Raw genomic sequence first — 10,422 nt, 5'->3', positions numbered from 1 at the left:
GTCGCGTTTGCAGGCTGCATACGTCATCAAGACTGTCTTATTTCATATTATTAACAATTATTAAGTTGACTAATATCCTTAATTAATTGTAAATTGTTGTAATATGCTTATGACTTTGCCAATGCAATGCTCGTATGCAATCTGCATATGCATGCGACCTCATGTTTTTATATACGTAAGTTTAGGCAAAATTTTTAATAAATACATTCCATTTTACTGAGATCCTTAGCATATTATATAACTGATTTTTTTATTAATATATAAACAATTTGGTTCCAAAACGAGATAATTTTTTAAAAATTACAGTTAATGTCAATCAAACTGCAGTTGGTTTGTCTTGATTTAAGCCTTCATAATATATATATATATTTACACACACACAGACACACAACGGAAGCCGAGAAAGGCCATAGATTTATATTTTTTAAGCACCGTTATTATTTTCTCGAGATAAAGACTTAATTATTTTGTTATAATAAAATAATTAATTCGTTATTTCGATATAACAAAGTTTGTTTTCTCGAGATAACAAAATAATTAATTTGTAATCTCGAGAAAACAAACTTTGTTATATCGAAATAACGAATTAATAAGTCGTTTTCACAAAATAACAATGCTTAAAAAAAAATCCATAAAAAAAATAAAATCCATGGCCGTTCTCGGCTTCCGTAAACACATATGTTTTGAGTTCTCGTTTTGGAACCAAACTCTTCAAATGTAAATAACAAGACAAACTCACACACAAAAGGCAAAATCAAAAATGTCAGATTTATTAGATAAAAATTAACAGCTATCCAAATACATTATGCATCTTTAGGCACTGCATGTAACATTTAGAATGACGTGCTCATTTCAGGTCTGTTTTCAACAAACACAATATTTTGCTACTGACTATGCAACAATGTTAATTACATACTGTTAGTTTGTTAGGAATTGTCAGGCAGCCACAGTACAACACTAAGTTCTTGGTCAAGTATTTCATTGCTCCCTTCAGATTACAACTGTGTAAAGTTTGATAATCTGTCAGATGAATAAAGTTAGATCCAGGGATGTTTTGTGTTGTTTCAGTCTCACTGTTTCAGCACAGGTAACTCTCTGGGCTTGAAGAATGCCTGGGACATCCCCATAGCATACATATACACCTTGGTGTCAACCAATATATTCTCTTTTTGACGTAATTCTTAAAAAAATGGAAGGAAAGAAACATTAATATTGCATGCAATTACTTGAAAATACATTGTTTTACATAGATACCTGTATAGAGAGCTGCAGGGATGACATATTTTCTTAAGACACTCCCCGTTCTTCCGTCCCAATGTCAATGGGTTTTTTGAATAGGTTTTATGTAAACTACTTAAATTAGATCTGTGATTAATCTTCCATAACCTTTTGTTAATCCCAGAGTTTTTGCGATAATCCAAAAGCCTATGGGAAAAATCCCATTTACTTTTGTCGAGGGAGCCCATGTAAAGGTAACATCTGGGTTGGCCTACAAAAATATGTCATCCCTGCAGCTCTCTATACACAATGTCTTAAACAAATAATCCATTAACATGAACAAGAAGTAACTTTGTTTGAAGACAGTTGTTCATTTTATGAACATATGCAATAAGATAAATTTACTTATTTTCCAGCAAACTACCTACCATCAATTTTTTGCTGAAATTCATCCAAAGGCAAAAGAATTACCTCCACAAATTCTGAAAGAAAGGCAAAATAAGTCAACTCTCTTATTTCATTATTAGCTTATTGATGATTTTTTTTTAGGAAAACCAACACTTACCCCCATCACCTATACATGGAGACAAAACAAAGACAAAAAGTTCAGCTATTACCATTTACAACACATTTAATGTATTTCAACATGATTCTGTATTGAACAAACAGCAAATATTCAGGTATATACTTACCCAGCTGCTGGGTGGGGTGTATATTTTCAATATCATCCCCATTAATATGCACTATAACAATCTGTGTGGTGCAGTTAGACAGGCCTGGGTCTAAACATGTGACTAAAATACAGAAAAAAGATTAAATAATAGCTAATACAAAATAATAAAATTCAGATATTGTCAAGTAACTGCACCTGGGGTGATGCCCACTACTTCTCCTTTGTAACCGGTTTCCTCCTTTAGCTCTCTCAAAGCAGCAGTTTCAGGACTTTCATTGTTATCTATCAGACCTGAAACATGAATGAATTTTTAAAGACTCCAGATGCTGTAGTTAAGTGTACTTCACTTTGTGTTTTATATAAATCAGGCAGATTCGGACCTGCAGGAAATTCCAGCGTGCAGCATCCCATCGGTGGTCTGAATTGCTTCACCATGACTACACAGTCCTTGTGAAGGGTCCTCTTTAGAAGGGCTATGATACCCACACCTAAACACAGATAAAATTCAGAATTATGATATTTTCTGTAATATGAAAAATTAGCGTGTATGGAGGGGTTCGAAGCAAACACACAAACCATCAGCTGCAGTGTCGGCTACTCTTGTTGTCCGCTTCACTGTTTCCCATATTCTGATGGTACAAAGCACAAAAAAGTTATTTGTATTTTTCCAAATATAAATCATTACATACACATCCTACAAGATGTTTTGTAAACTAAATTAAAATACATGGATTAGGCTTTGGATCAATCACCCAATGCTTTGTTTGATGAAAAGACATAATAAACTACAAGATTATAGATTTTTCCATTGAGGGACAATACAATACAATACACAGTCCAGAGGTCACACATCAGTCACAGTACAGTGACGAATCAATACCTTGTGCTTCCACAGGGATCAACATATGTGGTCTTTTCAAGCTTCACCCATTTTCCACTCGTGATTAACTAAAAAAAACACACATTTAAGTTCACTGTTGAAGACTTTCAACACATGCAACATATGAATGACATAACACTGATTTTAATAGTTTCTATTGCAAATACCATTATCAACTATAGGCTGTTTACCATTAAAACATTATTCCAGTAGCATTTATTGTGTCTACTGGTTTCCATTCAGCAGAAATGTCCCACCAACAACAGAACCCACCACATTACCAGTACAGAACCATATTAAACCAATACAATTCCCATTATAACCACTGAGTCTATTAGAATGCTCTAATAGTTTCTCTAGTTATTTCAAACATGTCACGTTAAATTCATAAATGTGATTCTCACCTCTTCTTTGACAACATGAGGTTCAGTAGTTTCTTTTGGAGAGCTCATCTCGCATGTATTGTGTACTGGATCGGGGATATCTGTGCACAGGGGATAAATTGAGTTAGGTCGCATGATGATGTCATGATAACTACAGTCAATCTATTCAAGCTCATTTATACATAAACAAAGTTATCTGTGCTTGCTTGATCTTTACACTGAGTTCAAAAAGTGGTTCACGTACCAGGTAGATGTGAGGTTACGTCTACGAATCACAATTTGTTTAATCACAGTGAAGGAGATCACGTTTATCCACGTAGTCTTTCGCGCTTAATGAACGGAACGAACCCTATATGTACGCGGCTAAAACATTCCCCATTTTATAACTATAATCTTTTAATAGCGTCCTACATTATGTGCTAAATTATATCGATGAAAAACTTATCTATTCGAACAAGAACAGAAACAGTCATTTAAGTTAATAAAATGCAGATTCGTTTGAACAAAAAGCAGGGTTATGAAGCGGAACTGTAGTTATCGGTACTGTCACTACGCCGGACTGTTTGTGCGGTCGCACAGATATTAAATGTGAGTTTCAGCATGAAGAAAGAGCAGGTTGTAAACTGTCAGTTTTCTGTTTGGTATCCTTTGTTCAAGAAACACACTATTAAGAGGTAAGATAATAAAATATAAGGTGTAATAACTTAGACTATGTTATAATCGCGATACTATGGGTTTGACTGCGCACCTAACGTCAAGAGATAATAATATACACTAAATAAACAGACATGACATCGACATCTGAAAGCTTGCATTTTATAAGAGATTTATCAGTTATACATTAAGGTTAAGCCATAGATATGAATGTGTTTAAATTATATGAGTAAATTATTGCCTTATAATCTTTTTAACAAAATAAATTGGAACAAAAATTAAAAACACTTATAGGCATGTGTGCTGTTTCACCATTTAATTGTACATTTGTTCATGGTTTTCTTTTTCAGCTTGATTCTACCTATACCTCAAAATGTAATCGAGTATTTATTAGATGATGGGACACTTGTGGTTTCTTGCAGTGAGATTAGTACAAAAGTTTGTTATTGAGTAAATGCTTTCAGGTTTTAAAGGTGCAGTGTGTAGTTTTTAGAAGGATCTCTTGACAGAAATGCAAAATATTATACAAAACTATATTATCAGGGGTGTATAAAGACCTTTCATAATCAACCGTTATGTGTTTATTACCTTAGAACGAGACCTTACATGGAAGTCGCCATTTTGTGCCGCCATTTTTCTACAGAAGCCCGGACAATTTTTTTTTACTAAGATGTCTCCGACAATGACATGATTGTCCGGTGGCGGCTACCGTAGCTTCTCTTTGTGTTTCAAAAGCGAGGGGTGAGCAGTGGACTAAGCCATTGGTTGCAATTCGCAACCTCAACACTAGATGCCGCTAAAATGTACACACTGCACCTTTAATGTGTTTATGGAATTTATGAATGAAACATTTCTCTTTGTAGTGAGAACAACACTCAGCACACAGAGGCCAATCACAGTGATTCAGATGAGGACGACATTCAGGTAGGCTATAGGTTTGGCTGTGTGAAACATGTCCTACATTGTTACAGGGTTATCATTTCTAAATTATGAACCTTTTCTCCTGTCTTGCTTTTCAGTGGACCGATGACGAAACGACAACAACAGTTACAGTAAGCCACATGCTTCTCAGCCAATCACTGCTCAGCGTTAGAGTGACTTTGTAATGCTTGTGTTAGTGAGGTTAGGGTAAATATTTTGTGTAAATATTTGTATAAATTTTGCAGGCACCAGAGTTCCCAGAGTTTAGCATAAAGGTGCAGGAGGCAATAAATGTTCTGGGTGGGCGTGTCTTCCCAAAGCTGAACTGGAGTGCACCACGTGTAAGAAGATCCCCAATACCTTTCTTATAAATAAGGCACTGCAGACAGAAAGAAATGTGTCTTCTTTTGCACAATTTTACTCACAAAACCTTTTTTTCCGCTTAGGATGCCAACTGGATAGCTCTGAACAGTTCCCTACAGTGTCAGAGCTTAAGTGACATCTTTCTTCTTTTTAAAAGTTCAGATTTCATCACACATGACCTCACACAACCGTAAGTGTTAAAGGCATCTAACTAGGGCTGGGTGATACTGATCACAACTCATATCTCTGTAATTTTGGGATTAGTAACGATATATGATGGAATGAATGTTTACATGTAAGCCAAAGCCTTCATTAGAGCAGCATAAAATTTAAAGACAGTTATGTACATTTCTGGCAGAGCTTCTGTAGCAAAGGAGGATCATATCAGACCATACTGATATGCCGTAGACGATATAAAACTCAATATTCTGCCCTAGCCCTATATCTGACCTATTAACATTTACAATCAAACACAATTATCACTCTAAAATGCTGTTATCTCCGTTTTGTTGCGCTTTGTGTGACTGGTTTGTGTTCTTAACAAAGTTTCTACATCAGACTTGTGGATATAATCATTATATCGCTCATTCGGCAGATTTCTCCATTGTAGTGATGATTCACCAGATCCAACTATTAACTATGAGGTAAAAACACAGATATATTCTTTCACTTTCTGCAAACAGTTTTTCTTCATAGCATCATTCAGTATACACAAACTATTCTTAATTAAACCTGTTGTATAACCTATTATAACATCTCATAATATAACATCTTTTACACTTATTTTGTTCAGTTGGTTTTGAGAAAATGGAGTGAACTCATTCCAGGTGGTGAGTTTCGCTGCTTTGTGAAAGAAAACAAGCTAACAGGTATGAAAATCTGCATATACAAATCATATCTTTTTCTATATTTGCTTAATAGATGTGATTTATTGTTTCAAATGTAATGACTTAAAGCAGTGGTTCTTGAACTGGGTGCCACAAAATGGTGCTTGGGGGCCCCAGTTTAATGACATTTGATAAAATACATTAATTTATCATAAATTCTGTGTAATTAAACTTTAAAGGGGATATATCATGAAAATCTGACTTTTTCCATCTTTAAGTGCTATAATTGGGTCGGCAGTGCTTTTATCAAACTATGAAATGTGAAAAAGATCAACCCAGTAACTTAGTTTTGGTAAACCATTCTTTGCAAGCATGTGAAAAAAAGGTAATTGAAATTTGGCTCCCCTTGTGATGTCAGAAGGGGATGAGACCCCCAATCTGCACTATCCAACCACTGCACTGCCATTTAGTGCAGAGATCAGATCAGCTCATTTGCATTTAAAAGGACACACCCAAAATGGCACATTTTTGCTCACACCTACAAAGTGGCAATTCTAACATGTAATAATAAATTATCTGTATGGTATTTTGAGCTAGAACTTCACATTATGTACTCTGGCGACACACAAGATTAATTTTAACATTTTTAAAAAGTCTTGTGAAATATTTTTTATTCAATTTTTTAGTTTGAGATTATTTGAATTTATTTCATGAATATTCTTTTGGGGGGATGCCCACCAAAAAGTTTGAGAACCATTGACTTAACGTAAACACAAACATGTCTTTTTAGACCATTTCAGGTTTAATTCTTTATTTCCTTGGCACAGAACCCTAAAGATCTGATATATTTGTACTGAGATCAGCTTTGTTTTCAGCAATATGTCAGAGAGACTACACACAACATTATCATCACATCGCCAAACAGGAGGCGAGCATCTCCAGCTCTATATTGGAGTTCTTCAAGGACCACATTCAGTATAAGTTCCCTGATGAGGACTGTAAGTGTATCAGTGTGAAAGTATAAAAGATACTCATTTCAAAGGAAACAACACTAACAACACTCTTGTTTCTTTTTTTAGTTGTCCTGGATGTTTACAGAGACAGCATGGTAAGTTTTTTTTATTTATTACTTATATTAACATACAGTACGGTGCAAACGTCTTAGGCCGCCATCACCAGCTTTGTGGTTTTAGCAAAGTTTTAATATCCACCCATATTTATTTTTCACTCTTTTTATTAAGATACAAACTAATACAGGAAATATGTACACAAAATTAAACAATTTTCAGAACTAAATTTTTTTTATTAGGAATAAGTCAGTATTTAGTGTGACCTCTCTTGGGACTAAACACATATTGAGCTTTTTTTAAGGAGACTAAAGGTCCTGCAGCTGCCTGCTATTGCTCAATTGGAAAGCCCTAAATACTTGACACTTCAGCTTATACTTTGATATGGTTTTTAATACTACATACAAATGTCCTGTATTTTCTGGTTGTATTTTAATAAAGAAAAATAATTATATATGATCACTATACCGTTCCAAATCTAATGGTGGCCTAAGACGTTTGCACAGTACGGTATGTGTGCAAAACTCATTATTTGTTTATAGGGCCGTGTCTGGCTGATTGACTTCAACCCGTTCGGTGAGATCACAGACTCTTTGCTCTTTACATGGGAGGAGCTAACCTCTGGAAATAACCTTGCAGCCAATCAGACGCAAGGGGAATCTGCACTGCAGGTATGCCATGTTTAAAACATATTTAATCTGTGTCTGAAATAGCCCTATGTAGTCAACTTAAAGGTGTGAATTAATGAACATCATTATGTATGGAGACGTTGGGGTTAATTTTGTACACGCCCCACAGTAAATGGGTAGCAGCTAGTCGTCGATTTGTTGTACACTAATTCAATATAAATGAGTGCACTCAATAACGTATATTATGATTTCGGACATCACTAAATAGTGGCTGTCCCCTCAAACAGTTCAATATATAGGAAGCTATTTCGGACCCGGCTGTGACTGTGTTTGTAAAAGCATACTATTCTTGCAATTTCTATACTGTATAGTGTACATACACTATATATAGTATTGAATATGCCTAATACATTTTCCAAACAGTTTTCAATACAGTAAGTGCTGGCATGCTACGTTTTGCATACTGATAGTTCTTCATATTACATTTTATTAGGACAGACCGGCATTTCGTTGCACCACTAGTGAAGTCACGGTGCAGCCCAGTCCATGTCTGTCATACAGAATCCCACGAGACTTTCTGGACCTGTCCACTGGTGAAGATGCCTATAAACTCATAGATTTTCTTAAGCTGGTAAGATGGGAAAGCTATATCAAAGATATTCTTCTTTGTTGGAAATATTTCACCTAATGTTTTTGCTCTGTAATTACAGAAGAGGGGTCAGCAGGAGGAGGAGGAGTCTGAAGAGGAAGGGGCCAGGCCTCAGTTGTAGATAGTCAGGGAGATGTCGTATATTATTGGTACTTCATTTTCTGTAGGTTTATCTTCCTGCAGTGTTCACGATTACGGTATCCTGATTGGCTAGTTCATGTTAATACTAAATAAGAATGTTACTTTGCAGTAAGGCAGATCTCCAGGTCAAGGATTAAGCATCTCCTACTGTATATATACTGTAAATGCTGCAGCAGATTTATTAACGCTTCTGTATTAGAGAGGACCTTCGGTTTTCTATCAACAATAGTGCTTACATAAATTAAATGTAATGTATAAAATGTTCAAAACTGTACAAAGAACATAATAAATTATGAGTATTGACTCAAAAACGCAATGTTTTTGTGTTACAACATTCAGGATTCAGTACCATTCAACATCTACATGAATTTCAGCAGATGCAAATTCACTGTATCTCATCTTGTACCTTTGTTTCTCTACCGTTTGTTCATCCACATGAGGGCGCCAAATAACTTTTGTATACTGGTCCAGGTAAATAATCTGTAATAGTAGTTTGTTTAAGCATTGTTTTAGGTCTAATAATAAGTATGCAATTATTATTAATATTTTGACTGCATATTTTATTAAAACTTCATACAAATGATAACCAGGGTGAATTATCTTATAACGTATTTGTTTGTAGATTTGCAAGACATCTCCAGTATTACAATTTTACCACCTTATGCACAATATTATTGTGTAAAGAGAGACAGTTTGTTAAGTACTATCTGTAGAGCAAGAGAAACATATTTGGGAAACACACACAAAGATAAGAGGGGGTTGGTGGAGGCTGACAGCAAAATCAAACTGCTTAGACTTGCTGACTCAGAACTGGTAAAGAGGACGAATGCAAAAGGGAGGGACAGATTTCCCTGAGATGAGAAACTGCAGTGGTTTGCAGCTGGAATACTCATGAGCCTGCTAGACTACACGACAGAAGCTGACTTATTCACACTCATAAATTCGCTCCCTGCTCTGATATAAGTAAACTGTCTGTATTGTTTGACAACTATTACAGCCAGGTGTAATACAACTTATGTGTAATGTTTCGGGCCGGGGCGCACACACGCTTTCAAAATAATGTCCCTTATTATTAACACTTCATCATTAAAGAGAGGAACGTTTAAAACTGAAGCTTTATGCATTGTCATTAGCCTACTAAGAGAATAAACCGGATGTAGTCAAAGGGTAATTTTATCTTTATTTATTTCACTTAAACTAGCTGCATTGTAAACTTTTCACCAGTATCTTATCTTTATTTAATAAATAATTAAATTTTATAAAAATGGTTTGCATGACATTACAGATTTGAACTAATTTTGAACTAATTCGTTTTTTCTATGTGAGCATGCATTTGATGCAATGCAAATAATGCACAGGACCTCTTTCCTTTCTTTTGCATTTGGTCTTTGAAACAGATCATCTCTCACTCATGCACTCACTCACTCACTCACTCACTCACTCACTCATGCAATCACACACTCACTCATGCACTCACTCACGCATTCACTCACTCACTCACTCATGCACTCACTCACTCACACACACACTCACGCATTCACTCCCTCCCTCACTCACTCATGCATTTGCTCACTCCCTCACTCATGCATTCACTCACTCATGCACTCACACACTCACTCATGCACTCACTCACACACTCACTCTTGCATTCACACACTCACTCATTCATGCATGCACTCACACACTAACGCATTCACTCACTCATGCATTCACTCACTCACTCACTCACTCACTCACTCATGCATTCACTCACTCATGCATTCACTCACTCATGCACTCACTCACTCGTGCACTCACACACTCACTCACTCATGCATTCACTCACTCGTGCAATCACTCACCCTCGCATTCACTTACTCAAGCAAGCATTCACTCACTCATGCATTCACTCACTCACTCACTCATGCACTCATTCACTCGTGCACTCACTCACTCATGCATTCACTCACTCACTCATGCATTCACTCACTTACTTATGCATTCACTCACTCACTCACTCACTCACTCATGCATTCAT

General features: G+C 35.8%; 2 protein-coding genes across 3 annotated transcripts; one reads left to right on the top strand and one right to left on the bottom strand.

Annotated features, from left to right (window-relative positions):
- Window positions 1-754: 754 nt before the first annotated feature.
- On the bottom strand, window positions 755-3,547 carry nudt5 (nudix (nucleoside diphosphate linked moiety X)-type motif 5). 2 transcript variants are annotated; one of them, XM_073876490.1, is made up of 8 exons: window positions 3,403-3,547; window positions 3,176-3,266; window positions 2,772-2,839; window positions 2,468-2,520; window positions 2,272-2,379; window positions 2,087-2,182; window positions 1,647-2,012; window positions 755-1,180 (listed from the first exon to the last, which is right to left on the bottom strand). In XM_073876490.1, exons 2-7 carry the CDS (start codon window positions 3,221-3,223, stop codon window positions 1,825-1,827), a joined length of 561 nt encoding a protein of 186 aa, XP_073732591.1. In that variant the 5' UTR covers window positions 3,224-3,266; window positions 3,403-3,547; the 3' UTR covers window positions 755-1,180; window positions 1,647-1,824. The 2 variants fall into 2 exon arrangements, with proteins under 2 accessions (XP_073732591.1, XP_073709354.1); XM_073853253.1 differs by having other exon boundaries at window positions 3,176-3,255; window positions 3,399-3,536.
- Window positions 3,548-3,669: 122 nt separating this feature from the next.
- cdc123 (cell division cycle 123 homolog (S. cerevisiae)) lies at window positions 3,670-8,721 on the top strand. Its single transcript, XM_073876483.1, has 13 exons — window positions 3,670-3,828; window positions 4,159-4,235; window positions 4,677-4,732; window positions 4,828-4,860; window positions 4,975-5,070; window positions 5,176-5,282; window positions 5,688-5,736; window positions 5,886-5,961; window positions 6,795-6,917; window positions 6,999-7,027; window positions 7,529-7,657; window positions 8,109-8,246; window positions 8,326-8,721. The coding sequence occupies exons 1-13, from the start codon at window positions 3,755-3,757 to the stop codon at window positions 8,383-8,385; spliced, it is 1,047 nt and encodes a 348-aa protein (XP_073732584.1). The 5' UTR covers window positions 3,670-3,754; the 3' UTR covers window positions 8,386-8,721.
- The last annotated feature ends 1,701 nt before the right edge of the window (window positions 8,722-10,422 follow it).

The sequence above is a fragment of the Misgurnus anguillicaudatus genome, chromosome 1 (genome assembly GCF_027580225.2).
Source record: "Misgurnus anguillicaudatus chromosome 1, ASM2758022v2, whole genome shotgun sequence".
NCBI classification, from domain to species: Eukaryota; Metazoa; Chordata; class Actinopteri; order Cypriniformes; family Cobitidae; genus Misgurnus; species Misgurnus anguillicaudatus.
Note: the sequence above shows the minus strand (reverse complement) of the source record. Positions and strands in the feature narration are given on the sequence as shown.

What these genes read in the sequence shown, in the direction of transcription:
- cdc123 (XM_073876483.1), top strand. Translation starts at nt 3,755, where the DNA reads ATGAAGAAAGAGCAGGTTGTAAACTGTCAGTTTTCTGTTTGGTATCCT. An exon ending in ACACATGACCTCACACAACC is followed by an intron (nt 5,283 to 5,687) that starts GTAAGTGTTAAA and finishes CTCATTCGGCAG; the next exon opens with ATTTCTCCATTGTAGTGATG. An exon ending in TAAGTTCCCTGATGAGGACT is followed by an intron (nt 6,918 to 6,998) that starts GTAAGTGTATCA and finishes TTCTTTTTTTAG; the next exon opens with TTGTCCTGGATGTTTACAGA.
- nudt5 (XM_073876490.1), bottom strand. Translation starts at nt 3,223, where the DNA reads ATGAGCTCTCCAAAAGAAACTACTGAACCTCATGTTGTCAAAGAAGAG. An exon ending in CTCATGTTGTCAAAGAAGAG is followed by an intron (nt 2,840 to 3,175) that starts GTGAGAATCACA and finishes TGTTTTTTTTAG; the next exon opens with TTAATCACGAGTGGAAAATG. An exon ending in GATCCCTGTGGAAGCACAAG is followed by an intron (nt 2,521 to 2,771) that starts GTATTGATTCGT and finishes TTGTACCATCAG; the next exon opens with AATATGGGAAACAGTGAAGC.